At 41.8% G+C, this 18,749-nt stretch overlaps 4 protein-coding genes across 8 annotated transcripts; 2 read left to right on the top strand and 2 right to left on the bottom strand.

Annotated features, from left to right (window-relative positions):
- Positions 1–635: 635 nt before the first annotated feature.
- On the top strand, positions 636–3,647 carry LOC115623934 (zinc finger protein 552). Of its 2 annotated transcripts, none has more exons than XM_030518494.1 (5): positions 636–908; positions 993–2,416; positions 2,511–2,995; positions 3,063–3,308; positions 3,375–3,647. In XM_030518494.1, the coding sequence occupies exons 3-5, from the start codon at positions 2,556–2,558 to the stop codon at positions 3,505–3,507; spliced, it is 819 nt and encodes a 272-aa protein (XP_030374354.1). In that variant the 5' UTR covers positions 636–908; positions 993–2,416; positions 2,511–2,555; the 3' UTR covers positions 3,508–3,647. The 2 variants fall into 2 exon arrangements, with proteins under 2 accessions (XP_030374354.1, XP_030374355.1); XM_030518495.1 differs by having other exon boundaries at positions 641–908; positions 993–1,759; positions 2,682–2,995.
- Positions 3,648–4,007: 360 nt separating this feature from the next.
- Positions 4,008–8,063, bottom strand: LOC115624123 (phagocyte signaling-impaired protein). Its single transcript, XM_030518719.1, has 7 exons — positions 7,653–8,063; positions 7,373–7,597; positions 6,629–7,121; positions 6,168–6,567; positions 4,719–6,032; positions 4,388–4,592; positions 4,008–4,327 (listed from the first exon to the last, which is right to left on the bottom strand). Exons 1-7 carry the CDS (start codon positions 7,705–7,707, stop codon positions 4,143–4,145), a joined length of 2,877 nt encoding a protein of 958 aa, XP_030374579.1. The 5' UTR covers positions 7,708–8,063; the 3' UTR covers positions 4,008–4,142.
- Positions 8,064–8,358: 295 nt separating this feature from the next.
- LOC115623577 (N-acetylglucosaminyl-phosphatidylinositol de-N-acetylase) lies at positions 8,359–10,926 on the top strand. 2 transcript variants are annotated; one of them, XM_030517975.1, is made up of 4 exons: positions 8,359–9,138; positions 9,215–9,523; positions 9,732–9,825; positions 9,978–10,926. In XM_030517975.1, the coding sequence occupies exons 1-4, from the start codon at positions 8,610–8,612 to the stop codon at positions 10,153–10,155; spliced, it is 1,110 nt and encodes a 369-aa protein (XP_030373835.1). In that variant the 5' UTR covers positions 8,359–8,609; the 3' UTR covers positions 10,156–10,926. The 2 variants fall into 2 exon arrangements, with proteins under 2 accessions (XP_030373835.1, XP_030373836.1); XM_030517976.1 differs by having other exon boundaries at positions 8,365–9,138; positions 9,233–9,523.
- Positions 10,927–11,425: 499 nt separating this feature from the next.
- On the bottom strand, positions 11,426–18,136 carry LOC115623380 (titin homolog). 3 transcript variants are annotated; one of them, XM_030517676.1, is made up of 5 exons: positions 17,992–18,136; positions 12,938–16,367; positions 12,624–12,863; positions 11,782–12,562; positions 11,426–11,726 (listed from the first exon to the last, which is right to left on the bottom strand). In XM_030517676.1, the coding sequence occupies exons 1-5, from the start codon at positions 18,025–18,027 to the stop codon at positions 11,525–11,527; spliced, it is 4,689 nt and encodes a 1,562-aa protein (XP_030373536.1). In that variant the 5' UTR covers positions 18,028–18,136; the 3' UTR covers positions 11,426–11,524. The 3 variants fall into 3 exon arrangements, with proteins under 3 accessions (XP_030373536.1, XP_030373535.1, XP_030373537.1); XM_030517675.1 differs by lacking the exon at positions 17,992–18,136 and having other exon boundaries at positions 12,938–16,599; XM_030517677.1 differs by lacking the exons at positions 11,426–11,726; positions 11,782–12,562; positions 17,992–18,136 and having other exon boundaries at positions 12,721–12,867; positions 12,938–16,599.
- Positions 18,137–18,749: the final 613 nt, after the last annotated feature.

Genomic DNA, 18,749 nt, shown 5'->3' on the forward strand with positions numbered 1-18,749 from the left:
AATGAAATAATGGTGGACTTGTTCTCGGTTTGCCGGATTTGTTTGCAGGACAGTGAATCAAAAATGGTGTCCATATATGAGCGAGACGGTAGCAATGAATTAAGCATTTCATTATGCGAGAAAATCGAAAACTGTAGCGGCATAAAGATCGGCGATGCTTGCACAATTCTGCCAACACAAATCTGCGTAAAGTGCAGGGCATTTTTAACACTGGCCCACAAATTTCGTCAGATTTGCAGGCGTTCCGATGTCTTCCTTCGCGAATTTGTCTTCAAGGTGTAACGACGCTGGCAGTGAATATCGTATTTTTTTTTTATTGCACTACCTTGGTCAAGCAGTGCTTCGGCTGCTTATGTACACACACTGCTTGTGTAGTTACGATTTGAATTAGCGTTATGTTTTAGCGTCAACTGCCTACGATCACATTTTTTTTTTGGCCTTAGTTAACAAGATAAACAAATTTTCTCAATTGTTTTTACTTATTTTAAAGGGAGTTAATTTTCTGCAACCGCACGGCTATCGGCCACCTATTGTTTATTTTCATTGTTGCACAGTGGCAATATTTGCGAGTTGTCAGTGGCCCTTTCTTTAACCTTGACCTGTCGAAAGGAAATTGTCAAAAGAGGTGTGAAGCAATTTCCGTAAAAGAAAGTTTTCTTGCTTGGCCTTAGCATCCGGATCTTTCTTTTTACTTCGAGATCGCCTAGAGGAAGGTTGTGCATTATCCACGCTAACGGGGTTATCAACTTTTTGGTTATACAGATTATATTTGTACCTATAACCTACAACCTAATACAGCAACGATAGTATTAACAGCGAATAAAAAAGTATATAAATTGGCGAAAACTAAATTGGAGGATTCTATTGTCGAAAGGATTTTTCTGCATGGTGCCACTTCCGGACATCGGGTAAATTTTATTTTTCTCGTTTCTTCGCATTTGGAATGCAAATTCTAATTCACATTTTTTTCGATTTACATTGTTTTCGTGCAGAATTGGCACTTAATAATTAGTCCAATCCAATAGGGCATTAACCTTTGCCTGTCGCTTTGATGCGCGCATGCTAATGCAGCGACTAGGCTAAGGGAGGGGTACGCCAGACGAAGGCGTGCCAGAGGTAAGATCGGCTTTCCGATCAGGCCACTGGAACGGCGAGAAGAACCGTCTCTGCAGTTTCGTGGGTCATATCGTCTATGACGGACGTCGCCTAATAACGGAGTGCGAGTGATTTTTTTGTGTTGTCTTCGGTGAAACCTGTGCCTGGGCAATTGGCAAAGCCCCGTTGTGTTGGTTGGAGGCCCGTGGGAAAGAAAAAGGCATAAATTAGCCTACCCCAACCTTTAAAGGCAACATTATATATATATCCACATATATATTTATATATGTGTCCAGCGCAAAAATGAACTTCTCTAGTGCGCTTATTATTCTTTAATTTTTTTTTCCCCTGTGTTAAATCCAAATTTAAATGTACATATGTGTAACCACGCGAGCAAAGCAACTCGGCATGGCGTGATGAAGTGGGAAAGAATATACCTAAGTGAAAACAAAAAAAAATAATACACAAAGCAAAATTCGTTAGCTACAAATGTGTATGTGCATGGCGACAATTTTTTTTCTGGTTTGTTTAAAAAAAAACACGTTAAAGCCCACCCAGTAAATATCGAACATAAACTTTAGTACAAAAAAATTATGCATGCAAGCAGCGGTGAGCCCACACAGCGCGTCCCCCCCGAAAGATCTTTCGACGTTGGACAAAAACTGTAAGTACAGCCGTTTTAATTTTTATTTTTCATACTTACTTGCGTGCATGCGTACGGAAGTGATCAGCTGTTCAATTGGAACACAGGCTTGCCTGCTAGGCATAAAAACAAACTTAACGCCTTTATGCCAAGTCTTGGCTTTTGTTTCATAATTCTCCTATTATCGGCACGCACATAAACATCCCAAAAGGGGAAAATGCATGAATTTATATAATTCAAATATTTGTTTATATTTTCTTACCCTAATTTCTTTAATATTTGAATATAAATAACCATTTCTTCCAGCCACGCCAATTGCTCTACTCACTTTGCTATACCTACTTATATATATATTTTTTTACTACTAGATATTTAATTAGAAATGTTCATAGGCTTGATTTCGTCGTAAAGGTTAAGGCGAAAGACTTGAAAACTAGTTTTAACTTGCCGTTGGATAAAGTTAGGTTATATATGGAACTTCGAAAAGACAAGGTGTTCAATGAATTTAGTTTTTAATAAAAACATTATAATGATTGCTTAAATTTTCCGGTCTTATGATTTCCGCTAGCCGCAGCATGTAGAGGTTTGAAGGGGTCATTCGCATAATTGTTTTAGGATATGAATGACCAAGGATGGGTGGGCCAATACTTCCTCAACGTCAACAGAGGAATACCAAAGGTGTGTCCACTTGTGTCCTGTGATCTGCAAACCCAGCTTTCTTCTTTTTGTCCTATTTGTGTCAACTTACCGATTTTTATGGCTTTTCCGATAGCACGCTTTGTTTTTAAATAATAAGCTAATTAAAAGGCCGTAAGATATGAGAGTCATCGAACACCACCCATTAGCCGACGAGCCCGAGCCGGAACATACTAGCGTGCGCTCTCAATCTTACACCCACCACCTCGCCTACACTAATGGGCTATTGTCTATACCCGTTACAAAGGATCTGCTGAAACCAAAACAAGAGCAGGAACAGGAGCCGGATACGGACATTCATTATGAACAGCTTGAGGTGCTGGAGGAAGATCTCTGGTCGAATGATGATCTAGTGGTAGAGGTGGCAACTACTGAAGCTGCACCACCTCCTCCCCCTCTACCACCGTCTGAAACAATCGTCGCAATGACTGAAGCAACTAAGGCAACTGAGGCATCCTCGGGCAAGCACATCTGTAATATATGCGGCAATATCTACCCACGGAAGAGCACTTTAGACGCCCATATGCGACGACATCGCAACGAACGCCCCTACGAATGCGAGTAAATACATTATTTGCTACCTCTATTATTGTCAGAGAAATTTAACATTTTTCACCCTCCGTTCCAGAATTTGCCATACAAGTTTTCATGTAAACTATCAGTTGATGCGCCACATACGCCATCATACTGGAGCTCGTCCATATAGCTGTCAGTATTGTCAGCGCAGTTTTACAGATCGCACGGCGCAGGTAAAACACGAGCGCATCCATCGCAACGAGCGTCCTTATGCCTGCAAGACTTGTGGGAAAACCTTCACCTACGCCAGTGTTCTAAAGGTTCACTATAAGACGCACACAGGTGAAAAGCCGCACGGGTAAGCATCAAATTGAAATCATCCGACTGCCAAGTAAAACACCCAAATCCTTATCCTATTCCGTAGATGTCAACTGTGTGATAAGCGTTTCGCCCGAACACACAACCTTCTGGCCCATTTGCAGACCCAGCTCCATCACAATGATCCAAGAACAGCAGGCTATATACAGGCCCTCAAAGCTGGCGCTACTGCCAGATAGCCAATAAGCGGCTTTCTTTTATTAAAAGATCGGTTGCAATATTAAATGTGCTTTTTGTTGTGCAATTAAGCTAAAAAAAATCAATCCATTCAAAAAACAAATCAGTGTTTTTGATTTGATTATATACATACATCGGTAGAACCAACCCAACTAAATAAATTAAAATTTTTTTTTTTAAATAACTAGTGTTTTTTTAATGGCGGCTTCGGTTGTAGATGTGTAGGACCAATTGATTTTATATTTATTTTGTAGTTTATTGTAAATAAAAACCAAACACAATTCATTTCAACGTTTATTGCGCTTTTGTCAAAGCTCTTCACAATTTTACAACTCTTCATTGTTGTAGAAAAAATGCTGAATTGTAGAATTGAAAATTTGTGTAGTATATAGAGCTAGAAATTTGAACATCATATTGGGTAAGAATCGTAGACATTTTTAAAAAATTAAATAACAAAACTTTATGCATTATGCACGCTACGTAAATAGTATGAAAAGATTGATTTTTTTGTTTGTTGTTTTTTCGGGTCTGTAACTATGGGATATAATTTAAAAGCTTCAGCAGTGAGTTTAAAAACAATTGGACGCATACTTTGCACAGCAAAGATAGCAATGACTTTTCCTTCCCTATCTCCCTTCTACTTTCCAACCATACGTATTTTGTCTTTTAACAGATTTCTCAGCTCGGTAACAAGAAGTTCATGTGATTCCTTAAATGTGGACGAGACATCCCCAATAAGCGTTGCCTCCACTTCCGGCTTCAGCGACATGTCTGCCATAAACGAGTTGAGGTCACGAGGTAGTGCGGGCGCTTTCCAGTTGCCTGAATAATTTAAATAATTAATCAATTTTGGTGCCTTTAAGTATTAGACGAAGTACTCACGTATGGCAGCATCACAGTCCTCCAGCTTACGTTTCAATTGACGCATAAGTTCCAATAACATTTGACTGCGCTCTTTCTCGCTGATTGGCTGCGGCGTATCGCACGTTTTATTATCCGCATTTGGCTTCTTTTTAATTTTTGTCTTTCCACTGCTTTGAATCTTGTCATTAAGAACGGAAAGCAAGAAGGCATAGAGTGAGAGTATCTGAAAATGTAAAGAAGATTATTAGATATGTTGAGCTTAAAAATTAACTCGGTTGGGGGAAACAACGTGGCTAATTTTATAGATATTTTGTTAGATAAGTTATGAATTATTTCAATTAATACGCACCTCCAAACAAGCAGCAACCTTTTGTTGTTGATTTCGTCGCAGCCAAAGGCCATCGGACGCCTCATTGCTTGCATCGATGGTTTGCACGCATAGATCTTTGAGCCCTAACACATTGTCGCTGACGGCTTTACAATGCAACGTCAATTGGGGATCGCCCGTATAGAAGTCTAACACCAATTGCGCCAAATCATCGAAGAACTTTTCATAGGGTACCTCTAGCAGCAAATGCAGGCGTGTGGGTAACAAATTGACTAGAAACCGATTTGAGAGCGGCTTATAGTTCATGAGACGCAGGCGTTGAAAGAGACCGATCCATGATTCGCGTAACAATTCCAGTGTTGCGGTCTCTGTTTTGTGTGGTCTGTCCTGTGCCTGCTCCTTTGCATTTGGAGCAGCAAACTTGGCACTTGCCGTGGGATGATACAAGTCCACGAAGGAGGCGAATAGACGCAACATAAGGGAACGTACTTGCAGCACCTCAACCTCCTGATCAAAGGATTCTTTGCGTTCCGCCGTTCCATCGACCAAATGCAATGGATCGAAACGTACAACGGCATCCAAATCCCGATTGTCGCTCAATTCATGCCACGAAATGCGATCATCTGCCGGCTCAATGCTCATGGCCACATAGGCCGACAGGTTCTGTTGGAGATTGCCATAGCAGGTGACCAGATCGCATAGTTGCGTTTCTACCGAGCATGCAACATATTGCAAACTATTGGTTAGACGTTCCTTGAAGTCCATAAACTCCTCCATTTTGGAGAATGTGTAAAAACGATAGGTTAGTGCTATATATTCCAGGCGTTCCTTGTAGCTATTCGTAAAGAACTTAAGCGTAGCATCGTAGCAACTTCGAGCGCCCGCAAAGCGACCGGACAAGGGCAACAAATTACAATGAACATAGCCCATGGAATCCAGCTGTATTTGCTTAATATCCAAATAGTCATACATTTCCTGAGCGCCCAGTAAACAGCCAAACATGTGATATATCTTGAGACTCAGCAGTTTCACATGGAAATTGCTCGTGCTATTCCGCAAAACATATTGTAAAAGACAGAGGGCCTCAAACAGATGATCCGATTTCATTTCCCGTAACGTAATATCGTACATAACATTTGCTGCCAATAATGCATAGGCATCTGATGGTCCCATTTCCGTTGCCAAAAGATTTTTGCCAAATGTACTCAATCCGTGCTCATAGTGTAGTTTCAGAGCGGTGTAAAAGGCCAACAGATGATCCACTGGCAGTTCAATATGTGAACCACAAATGCGTGAAATCTGTAGCGCACAAATATGTTTCTGCATTTGCTCCTTCTGCAAATAATCAAGAAAAATTGCAACGATTAATTAAATAGACTTCAGAGCTAAGGATCTGAGCTAAAGTTCGAAAAGCACTTTTTGGAAATTAGAATTTTTAATTGATGACTAAAACTGTCGATTTCTACTCACACTTTGTGGCAGCGAAGTCGAGCTAATGCCGCTCTCCAAGAGCAATTTGCTGGCCAGCGCCTGACGTTGCTCTATGCTAATGGAGGGTAGGAAGAGCGCAATGTCGTGTGTACAACAGGATTTGTCGCCAAATAAACGAAAGTATTCAATGATTAACTCATCGAAATCGCCCACCAATTGCTGCGGCTGCAGCTGAGCAACACGCATGCGCTGAAGCAATTCTAAACGGGCCAGATAAGGACCTCGTTTTTTGCGCTCCGAAGACTCAATGATTCGCAAAAGAAACTCATGGCAGGAGACGAGTGTAAACTCGGGCTCTGTGGAATCCGGTGATGGTGGCACTTTTAACAATTCAAAACAGCTTTGCAAGTATTCCTTGTAGTAATCCCAACGATCGTGACTGCCATTATGGAAGGACAATAGATAACCAGTTCAAAAAATAATCAATAAAATAAACTCACTCTGCTTCGAGTAGCTGCATGAGTAGCGTATTTAGCTCCTGCCATTTGCCTAGCTCCTTGAGAAGTTCAAACTTCATGCTTACAGGGGCGCCAGGATATAGTTTAGCACAAAGTTCGCCATTTAGAAACTCCCAGGCCTCCTCGTATTTGTTTTGCAGCTTCAATATGTGCAGATAGAGAAAGGCTTCCTGTTCCGTCTCCAGCTTTCCCTCCTTTATGTGCTTGTCAACCATACGCTGAGCCAACGCCAAGTACAATTTACGCTTCTCCGGGATCATGGACTCCGGGCCACGTATGCCTTGAAATACGACGCTTATGACGGACCAGAAGTAATAGGCATTTTTGGGTTGCACTTTGTAGAGCTGAAGGGCCACCGCTTGTTGTGCTTTGTAGTCCTCCACTCGCACATGAGAGATAAATAAATGAGCGAGCATCTCCTCATTGCCAGGATTCTGTTTGACTGCATGCTTATATAGTTCAACAATTTTGTCCACTGCCGGTGAAACAGGTAAGCACAAAGAAATATATATAGTATATACATATATAATTGGCTATATATAGACAAAAGCAGCTGTTTTTCTTGGCATACGCACATGGGCAATCATTATCTGAAAGTGACTTGGGCGGCAGTTTTAATTACCCGGTCGTGTGCGAGTGCCAAAAATACACCACAAAGTATACAAGTATACACAAAATATGAAGAGCCCCCGTGTGACAGGCACAAGTGTGTTAGTTAGTACGTACATTGTTCCGTTTCCCGGTAGCAGAACGAGAGCACCTGCAGCGTTGAGTCGTCCACGGGTTTCTCTTCGGCTACTGCCTCCAACCAAGTGTGGCTCTCCTCATAGCGACCCAAACGAAGCAGCGACAGGCCTTTCAGCGCACGTGCGCACAATAGAGTTGGATGCTTCTTTAGCAGCTTTTCTGACTCTTGCAGCGCCTTGCGATTGTTCCCAACCTCCAGATTATCTTTAATTGAGGGGAGTTCATTTAGATTACGGCCGGCAGTAGACCTCGGACTCACCGTAAACAGGCCGAAGCCGTCGCTCAAAAACTGCCGAGTCCATTTGCTGTGCCATGTAAATCGTCGGATTTGATTAACAAATTCTTCAGGTCACAAGAACACGCGCACACACACGTACAAACGTTGTCGTTGCAGTTATGCCGCTGCTTCTGTTTTTAACCTAATTACAGCGCGCCGCATGCACCGCCACACGCTTTTGGCCCCAAACGCTGCCGTTTTAATTACCAAGCAAGAAAATGAAAACTGCGGCAGGTAGTTTGCTCTCTTCGCGTTTGGGGTGATGCGTGCGCTTCTTTCCAGCGGACCTTTTGCAGCAGTTAGATGTTAAATAACGTACTAAAACAATAAATTATAACTAATTTCATACAAATTGGTTCAATAATACTACAAATTTTATTCAAAAACCTCGTCTCGGTCTTGGAAACTCTGTTATTCCGTTGTCGCTATGCACACACTGGCAATATGTGAGTGATGCTTGTTCAGCGTGGGAGCAAACGTCAAAATCAGCTGTTTATTTTTAGGGCCCACCGTGCTTAAAATATGTTTTAATATTAACAATACTGATTAATTGTTTAATCTGAAATCTCATATTAAACTTAAATATGCCCTTAGACGTTCTATAAATTGCAAATAACCCGTTGGTTTAATGCAGCTGCAAATTGATGTTTTCGAGCACTGTTCTGCCGGTGTGTACACATCAGAGTAGGGGAAAGGGTCCCCGTAGAAAAACGAAAACACGCAGAGAATGTTGAGTTTATAATTTAAGAGGTGTGCGGATGGATTAAAGCCGTTTCAAGTATTAAATTACACCGTCGTTTTTTAGTGTTTAACCTAGTGAAATTCATTCTTTAGGACGCCAAGCTTTTTAGGTACCAATTTATTTTGTTCTCATATGTCCATTTTTGGCAAACATTTTGGCCAAAAGAAACGCCAAAAAAACAACGTCAACGCAATGAAATGAGATTTAACTGGCTGAGCGAATACTTGGCCCAAATTAATACGAGCGCAATTTACGAGGCGACAACCCAACGCTGGACGCAACTGAGACATAACGCTGAAGAGTTGTTACAACTTCAACAACAATTGAGCCCTCAAGCCATATACTGCCGCATTAAGTCAACGTCAGCCGAAGCGCTGGAGCATATTTTGATTGTATGTGCGGTATACTTACTAGTATGCCTGGGCCTATACAAGTTGACCTTTTGGCTGACGCCAGGCGCAGGCACCGGCAATACCAACACCAACGAACAGAACAACCGCCAACATCGTGGAGGAGGAGAAGGTGACGCGGGGGCCAACAGTCTGCGAAACTTTCTACAATCGGGTCTACGCTTACGTAGCGTACATCTGCCTCATGCAGCGAAAATGGGGCGCGTGCTCCTTGTTACAGCGCATCCCGATGATGAATGCATGTTTTTTGGCCCGCTAATATACTCGTTAACGCAACGCGATGGCTGCCAGGTGTATGTGCTTTGCCTCTCGAATGGTGCGTTTAACACTTCCACGTCACGTTTAGCATACACACATATGTATGTGCATACTATGTGTCTGATCTAAAACAGTGTCGGCTCTCTTTTTAGGAAACTTTGAGCAGCAGGCGCAACTGCGTCGGGAGGAACTTTGGCGCGCCTGCAAACATCTGGGCATTCCCGAGTCCAATATTGTGTTGATGAATGCCACAAACCTTCCCGATGATCCCAATGTTGAATGGCGACCGGATGCCGTAGCTAATTTGATATTACATACGGTCGAGAGTCTCGATATACAAGCAATTTTCACCTTCGATCGTGACGGCGTCAGCTCGCATCCAAATCATTGTGCCGTTTATTATGCAGCAGCATCATTGTGCTTGGCCAATTTATTGCCTAAAGGTGAGTCACGGGTTGCTAGCCAACAACAATATAATCAACAACAGCAACAATAATAATAGCTGCAGCAGCAGCTACAAAACAGCAATCACGATCACACACATGATAATTGGCATGTTAATTGCAGTTTGTTGTTGCTATTATAATCTAAATTTAAATCAGATCTGTAATTTTTTGTGTGTTTTATCTTTTTTATGCCATTTTAATGCAGCCTGCAAGTTTTATACGCTAGACACAATCAATATTGTGCGCAAATATTTGTCCGTTTTCGATTTGCTGTGCACCTGCTTTATGTCCACGCATTGGTATGTATAGTAATGTTTTTATTTTACTATTTGTGTGTGTAAACAGCAAACACTCGATATTGTCCATGCTGTTTTCACAAAATATTTGAATTTACAATATCGAGTGTCTGTAGACCTTTCCAACTAATTATATTTCTAATTCCGTCCCACAGGTGCATCTTAAGCTGGAAAGAGGCGGCCATTGTCAGGCGCGCCATGCTGGAGCATAAATCACAAATGAAATGGTTTCGTTGGCTTTACATTTATACATCGCGCTACATGTTTATAAACTCGCTGCGCGAAATCAATCTCTCGGATGTTGAACTGGAAATGCAAATACATGATAATTAGTGAATGGATTTTCCGTTCGTTGTTTAAATTTTTGTTCTCTTTAGGTTTGTTTAAAGCTAAAAACAAACAGAACACCAAAAAGACAAACTACCTTCGTAAAACGAAAGCTTGGCCCTTGCGTCAAGCCTTGACACTGACGATTCTACTACTACTTATTAGCAGGTACTACCTAAAACTTTATAGGCATTACAAATAAAAGCGCTTTGAACTAGCCAAATTCTATAGAATTTTTTGTGGTAGCGATCATAGAAAATCCAACCAGGGAGCAACTACACATAATTATGATTACCAAACCCAATAAATATCATTGTTAGTCACATATACATACACACACACACACACGTACACACATATCTATAAACTAGACTCACTGCAACATTATTATTTAAAGCAATGTTCCAAAATGTGCGATAAACTTGTAGTCATGTGTAAAAAATGAAACTGTATGCATTATGATTGTTATTATTATTATTATTATTATGAGTATAATTAATTTATGTTTTCATGTACATTAAATAATTACCTACCTTAGCATACATTCTGTGAGCTCTCTAATTAATTTGCGTATGTAAATTGTAAAATAGTTTGTTGTAAGCAGCGAAGTACAATAATTTTTATATATATGCATAAAATACATACATACTTATGAGCCAGGCCGTTAAATAGTCTATAATGAGAGAATTAGAGATGCTGAGAACGTGTTAAATATTGAGATATTGTATTTTTAACTTGCATAACTATGAAACAAACAAAAAAAAAAGCACTTTTAAACTTAATGTTTTTATTTATTCAACAACATGGAATGGGACAGTAGGGAAATCGGAGAGGACTACAAAACTGGACTGACCAAAGATTGTTTGGTGTGACTTACGACCCATCATGTTTAATTCATATATCCAATGAGATTATATGATTGCAATGAGACGTAAAATTCAAAACTTATGTACATTCTTCAAGAAAAATGAAGTATTCTTAAGATGTTTTAAATATTTGAATAGTCCATCTATGAAGCATACTTGTATAATATACATGAAGGAATTTAACTTCTATTAGAGTTTTTCTATCAGTAGTAAACAAAACGAGATTAAAAGTTAAAGCAAAGCTTATTTCCTTTCTAGCAAGTACTCCAGGTTTCTCAAAAATGATTTATTCATTTTAGTTTTCCTCAATGTTTTTGCTCGAATTACATGTACATCTTACAATTTTTAAAGAAAATATCCCTAATCTACAAGGTGCGGCTCAAATCGTAATAATTTAAACAAAGTGTCAATTTTTTTATAAAAATATTTATCAACGTTTATTTGTCTTGTACACAGCATATTTGGCTACTTCCATCCAACTCAACAGAAAAAACGAATCCTTTGGGGATTTAGCATTTTCCCATTGTTTTGTACAACTTCGCAATATCGCCCTCATCCGCACTGTTTATAATAATCTTTCGTAGTCCCACATTCGACTCGTGCTGGGCACATCTGAATGCCTCCTCCGCCGCAATCCACTTAAAGGTATTGGCAATGAATTTGTGCATAGGGGCACGACCCGACTTCATGAGTTGTAGGGCAGTGGGGAACCTAAAAGATATATTATAAGGATTTTGAATAAGGAAGAATCTGGAATTGGATTTACATGTTGGTTGAGCGAAAGCTTGGTATGAGTCGTATGTTCTTCATTAGTATGTCCAGTGCATTAAAGCTTGCGCACTCAGATTCGCATTCGGCGAGGACACAAACTCCACAAGGCTGTAGTGCCATAACGGCCAGGTTCATGGTCATTGCGGATATCGCACAATTGATGACACAGTTTGGCCAATCCTTGAACTTGCTGTAGATGGCTTCCAATACTTCACCAAAGAGCGCGTTCGAATCGAAATGCACACTCTCAAACCCAAAATCCTGCTTCACAGTGTCTAGCATGGAACACACAGTTCCAGCAATGGCCACACGTTTCGCTCCAATGGCCTGAGAGCACATCGCTGCCGCCACCGCTGTGGGACAGGAGCCAATGATTAGCACATTGCTGAGGGGCGTTATGTTGGCCTTGAAACAAGCTTGGCAGCCCATGGCCAGTGTTTGCGTGAGTGCTCCCTCCTCCATGCTAATTTGGTCGGGCAGACGATGGCACAGATCCGCCGGATGGGCCTGATGCGTGGCCATAAACCCATTGTAGATCAGGCCCCCGCACATATTGTATAGACCCTGTTTGCAGAACTCACAAATGCCACAAGAGAGTGCCGATTCCATTACAACGCGATCACCACGACGCAAGTGGTGGACACATCTGCCCACATCCTCAATGAATCCGGTGGCATCGTGGCCCAAAGACATTCCATCGACGTCCTTGTTGCCATTCTCATAGACATGTATGTCAGAGCCGGAAATAGCAATAGACCCGGTGCGTATAAGCACATCTGCGAATAAAGTGAGAGACAAGTTGTCGCACTGGAGGCGTTACGAATAGAGAACACCTACCGAAATCCTTAGGGCACGGCCTAGGCACTTGAACCTTGCATATTTTATAGCATTCCGGTATTCGTAGAACTTCAGTTGCCTCTTTCAGCTGAGTGCATTCGGAAACGTCCTTTTTTTCCACTTCTGTGCAGGCGCATGCCTTCGACATACAGCGATTGTGTTCCTGGCAGGAATCGCTGTAGCTCCGTATCTGGATCTGGCAGACTGCTGATGGATCCACGCCTAGCAGCTTATTTCTTTCTACCTTAGAATAGAAAAAGAAACGGTGTTAGTTGATTCTTGTTCCTTAGTGGCTATGTTTCCCATCCACGCACCCCCTCTGCCTTGGTCGTTCTTTTTCGACTTCTTTTTGGGTTTGCCGCAAATTTGTTCCTTCTTCTTGTCCCATTGGGTCTTCTTTGCCTTCTTCTTGGCATGTCGCTTCTTGTTCTTGGTTTTCTTAACGGGCTCGCACTTCTTGCGTCGCTTTGGTACTGGTCCACAGGCACCACTGCAGAAGCTCTTTGGACACTCGTCGTCCTCGAAACAGTCTGTGCGCAGCTCTGATCTCGCCTTCTTGTCCTTGCCACGTCTCAGGGGGCGCTTCTGTTCTAGGGCACGGCACTTACCAGTGGGATCGAGTTCGTCCTTCTCCTTTTCGCTAGAGTATTGGCGGCGGACTCGCGTCGAGTAAACCACAAATCGAGGTCTTTGCATTTTCACCATTTTCCGCAGATCTGCCAGGTGGCAGCTCAGGCGACGCGGGGTCTTGCTGACCATGTCCACGTAGTGGCGACGCAGACGCGTTGAGTAAACCGGGAAGCGTGGGCCCCGCAGGTGCTTTAAATTATTAACTCCAGCTTTGAAGGTATGACTAGCGTAGGTTGAGTATTTCTTTTTGCAGGGGTCCTCCTTCTTGTCCTTATTGAATTTGGCACAGGGATCCTTCTTCTTTTTGTCTCCACATTTATCATCCTTTTTCTTGTCCTTCTTGAATTTGGCACAGGGATCCTTCTTCTTTTTGTCTCCACATTTATCATCCTTTTTCTTGTCCTTCTTGAATTTGGCACAGGGATCCTTCTTCTTTTTGTCACCACATTTATCATCCTTTTTCTTGTCCTTCTTGAATTTAGCACAGGGATCCTTCTTCTTTTTGTCGCCACATTTATCATCCTTTTTCTTGTCCTTCTTGAATTTGGCACAGGGGTCCTTCTTCTTTTTGTCACCACATTTATCATCTTTTTTCTTGTCCTTCTTGAATTTTGCACAGGGGTCCTTCTTTTTCTTATCATCTTTTTTCTTGGCGCAAGGATCCTCTTTCTTCTTTGCGCAAGGATCTTCCTTCTTCTTTGCACAAGGGTCCTCCTTCTTCTTCTTAAATTTGTCACAAGGATCCTTCTTTTTCTTATCATCTTTCTTGGCACAAGGATCCTTTTTCTTATCGTCTTTCTTGGCACAGGGGTCTTTTTTCTTATCATCTTTTTTCTTTGCGCAAGGATCTTCCTTCTTCTTTGCACAAGGGTCCTCCTTCTTCTTCTTAAATTTGTCACAAGGATCTTTCTTTTTCTTGTCGTCTTTCTTGGCACATGGATCCTTCTTTTTCTTATCGTCTTTCTTCTTAAATTTGTCACAGGGATCCTTCTTTTTCTTGTCGTCCTTTTTAGCACATGGATCCTTCTTTTTCTTATCGTCTTTCTTCTTAAATTTGTCACAGGGATCCTTCTTTTTCTTGTCGTCCTTTTTGGCACATGGATCCTTCTTTTTGTCCTTGCCACAATCACTCTTTTTGTCACTACATGTTATCTCAACTGTTTTTTCTGCCTTGCGTTTGCGTGGCTTGTCCTTCGGCTTCTGTTCATCTGGTCGCTTGCAAGGGTCCTCTTTGCACGGATCATCTAGCAGGGGACATTTTCCCGGGCACTTCTTCTTGGGCTTAATTACGGGATGTTTGCAACCGTCTCGCAATTGCGGTCCTTCAAACTCGGTCTCATAGATCTGAGGTACGGCGGCGGTGGCCATCGTTCGACTCTTCGGATCATATTTCATGGTGGAATTATCACTAAGCATGGTGGCCTCGTCTATCTTCTTCGGCCTGGCTTGCTCGTTTTTCATGTGCTTCATCGCCTGGCTACGCTTCAGAGCCATTCTCGACTGAGCAGACACACGCATGGCATTGCCCACATTTGAGGAGGAATCACACTTTGTATGTTCTTCAGATGGTTCGTATTTGGGCAAATGGGCATTACCTGGTGACACACAACCTTTCTTTTCTGTACCAACGCACTTGATGTATTTGCTGCGATCCTCATCGCCCTTCTTCTCGTCAGACTGCTCCTTGGCACACCTGTCTTCATCACTGCTCTCGGTGGAAGAGATCGCACGACCTAATAACATTTGACGGTTCAGATCAGCGGGAAAACCTTTTTGCAGTGCCGTGCTACAAATGTTGGCGGCCAGAGAAGTCACGTTGTCATGGAACTCAGGCACCTGCGAATCTGACATCTGATCCAGGTGAAGTTTCTCGGCATCGATGTCCACCTGGCCCGTGATCAGCGCATTGAACAAGAGTGGCAACGTATTTTCCGGCTTATAACCGCCATCCAGCTCGACTTTGGTCTGCATAGAGAAGGTAGAGTCTTGGCTTTCTTCCGCTTGCTTCTCTTCGTACTCGAATTCGCGTTTCATCAAAGCATCCCGTATGTTGGTCATGTCCATCTCAAACGACAATTTCATGGAGGAAATGGCCATTTCGTTCAGACGTGCCTCCAAATTCGCGGGCACATTGATATTCACCTCGTGGTGCTTCTTTTCCTCAGATTCTTGTTCTGCTGCGGCATTGATTTGTGGTGCCACCTTTGGCTCCTCGAGCGGCAAACCAGCAGGTTGTGTCGGCACAGTTGTTGGTGTAACGCTTGGGCTGGTGTTTGGCATTTGCGGTATATTGGGGGTGGAGGGGCTGTTGGGTGGCTGGGACCATTCCACATTGCATAAATTACCACTGGGCTCCGTAGATGCTGAGCTCAGGCCTGTCGTTGCTGCTTGCTGTTGATGCTCCTGCGGCAGCTTCTGGGATGCAATATCAGAGGCACTTGCCTGGGCCACAGCATCCACTTCCGCATTCAGCGGTGCTGCTGTGTAGGTTTCCCAGAAATTCAGTTCGTCGGTGGGTGGTAGTGCAGGTTCAGGTGCGGGGCTAGCGGCAGTAACATCTTGCTGTGCCTCAGCTGTTTCTGTATTCATGGCATGGTAATCATCGATCATGCTGGTCGCAAACGTATCGATCTCGTTCGCGTATTTGCGCAACATATTGATCGATTCCAGCGTAGTCTTCAATGATTCGCTATCCATGCCAGCAAGATCCAGCGGCACGATGACAATTTTCAGATGCTTATCATCCTTGCACTCGGGGGTTATGATGCCACAAGGCACTATTCGCTGCTTGTCCGCTTCGCACTCACCGGAGCCAGCGGGTGTGCCCGAGAAACTAATCCTCTTGCGCAGCATATTCATCCGGGCATTGAAGGTAAAGACGTTCGTGGGCTTCTGTGAATAGAGCTGGACTCGCAGAACAATCGGCAGAGGGGTCAGTAGGGTGGATGGCGTCTGCAGCATCTGCGACTGCAACAGGCCCGGTCGATACATGACGCTGGTCCCGATACTCCTCTTCAGCTGCCTTCCACTGCTGCTACTACTACTGCTGCTCCGGACATCCCGAAGCAGTGGGGCCCTACATAATGGCGCATGATAGCTTAGGCACCGCGATATCTGTGTAAGATACGGCGCCATGCGATTAGTACGACCGTAGGATTCGTGGACCCAGCCCAGAATCCCTCGCATAGTTGGATGGTTTGTTTTTCACTATTCACAAATAATTTTGATACACTACTGTAGGAATTTTTGAGAAACCAAATAACTTGAATGTTTACATATGAGAGTTAAAACACAAAAATTTTTGTTCACTTTCCAAAAAAAGGAATAATAAAAAAAAAAAAATTTAGAGCACTTTTCGTCTGTGCCCTATGATGTGTACAAGACGAATGAATTGTTTTCGTATTTTAAATCCAAATAATATGTGACCTTAATTGTGTGGCCTACTAGGCCTGCCTTTGGTTTTTTAATGAATCTAAGCATATTAGTGGGGCTACTTGTTTTCCTTTTTTTTGTTCTTGAGAGAACTGAAATTTCTACTTAACACACCCACTAGCTATACTTTTAGAGCTTAAGAGATTAGGCGACGTTTTCATCATTGTCGGAGCTGACTATGTGTTTAACACTTGACATTGAATTTTGTCATTTTTTTATCACCCTAATACTGTATTGTAGCTATTTTATACAAAAAACACTTTTTAGCTTGGAGTGAGGAAAAGCTTTGCAATCCATTCACGGATAGGAAAAGGTTGGGCTTAACGCAGATCATTTTTTTTTTTAATTTTTGAAAACGTTTTATAGTTACCTATAATAATATAATAATACATATTGTATTTCCTAGAATCATCCTTTAACAAGAGAGAACGCTACAGTCGAGCAAGCCCGACAGTGTAATACCCTGTACCCAGGTAAACTTCCGTCACTGAGTTATATGAGCCCATAGCAGCAGCAAAAAGAGGAAGAAGAAGAGCGAACTTGTTCCTGCAGTTTGGTGGGGTAGTACTGGCGAGAATTTGTTTCGCTAATAACTTTTCTCAGAATAGACCCAATTGAATAAAATTTTAAACAGTAGATAATTATATATATAAGATGTGTGCAAAGTTGGTTTAGGTAGCATTTGAAATGTGGACGCTATTGACGAAATTCTGTAGCGGGGGAACGGGGGGAAAATTCAAAAAATAAAATAAACTCGTCCTTTCTCGGACCAAGGAGAATCTGGATGCCAACTTTAGTTATTCTAGCTTTTACAGTTTCTGAGATCCTTGCGTTCATCCAGACGGACAGACGGACGTACAGACGGACGGACAGACGGACGGACGGATCGATTTCTCTCGTCATGCTGATTCAGAATATATATACTTTATGGGGTCGGAGATGCTTCCTTCTGCATGTTACATACTTTGCACAAACCTAATATACCCTTTTTACCCTGCGGGTACAGGGTATAAAAGGAAGAATTTTTTCTAAATTATCATTATATTTAGCTGACTATCCTAAGACTACATAGGTAATGGGTATCCAACTTTCATGAAATTAAAGATAGTATATAATACAAAAAGCTACCAATTGGCTTATGGCGAAGTAGTCCAGATCATGAGAGATTTGCTATTCTCTAATGTATTCCTAACTCAACGTTACTTGGCTTAAGAGGCATACTCCCAACTCAATTTTCATCACCTTTCCCAGTTATTGTTCAACCAATTAAACAATCCATAATATAGTAGTAGCCCCAAACACTCACATGTAGAATACGCGAAATTTTGCAAAATAATCGCATATTTTTCGGACTCGAGCAGACTTCTATTGCAACCGATGATTTTTTAGTGGTATGGTTTTTAGTTTTTGTCAAAAGGGGCCAAAAAACTGCATCTATGATAATTGAACTAAAATTTTGAAATTTTATCGAAAAAATGTATTGTTTTTACGAAATGTGCTTACTGCTAGGCTGTGTACACAGAGACTGAATAGCTTGACAGATTTCAAAGGCGACTTTCATTAAAAAGCATACTACATAACTAATATTAGGGATTATGGAATTTATGGTATATATATTTTGTCAGAATATGTAGGTGCTACTGCCAATAGCTAACTTTTATTAGATTCTTCTGTTAGTTTTCCTTGAAGGCTACTGTGATTTTAAATTCTTGTAGGTATTGTAGTCTTTTTTTTATGTGCAAGGAGATATAAAGGGGGAGAGTTGGAGGGAAGCTCTAATCGAGCTTTGTAGAGTTCTGCAAGTCTTTTGAATAAACAAATAACTTATTTTACCTACAAAAATTGTTTGTACATTTCCAGCATATTAATTAATCGAATATTGCTCGAGCTGCCTTCAGCTTTTGGCGTTCAGATCGATTTTAAGTCAGTCTTTGTGCGGCCGTCGAGCACTTGACTTAGTTCGATTTTTGCGTTTGTTGGCAACGGTTTTGAATTAAAGCTAACACTAAGTATTAACAAACCAGTGACATCAATTTTCATATATATATAAAGACATTAATTTAC

Source organism: Scaptodrosophila lebanonensis, unplaced genomic scaffold (genome assembly GCF_003285725.1).
Source record: "Scaptodrosophila lebanonensis strain 11010-0011.00,11010-0021.00 unplaced genomic scaffold, SlebRS2 tig00000053-arrow-pilon, whole genome shotgun sequence".
Lineage (NCBI taxonomy): Eukaryota > Metazoa > Arthropoda > Insecta > Diptera > Drosophilidae > Scaptodrosophila > Scaptodrosophila lebanonensis.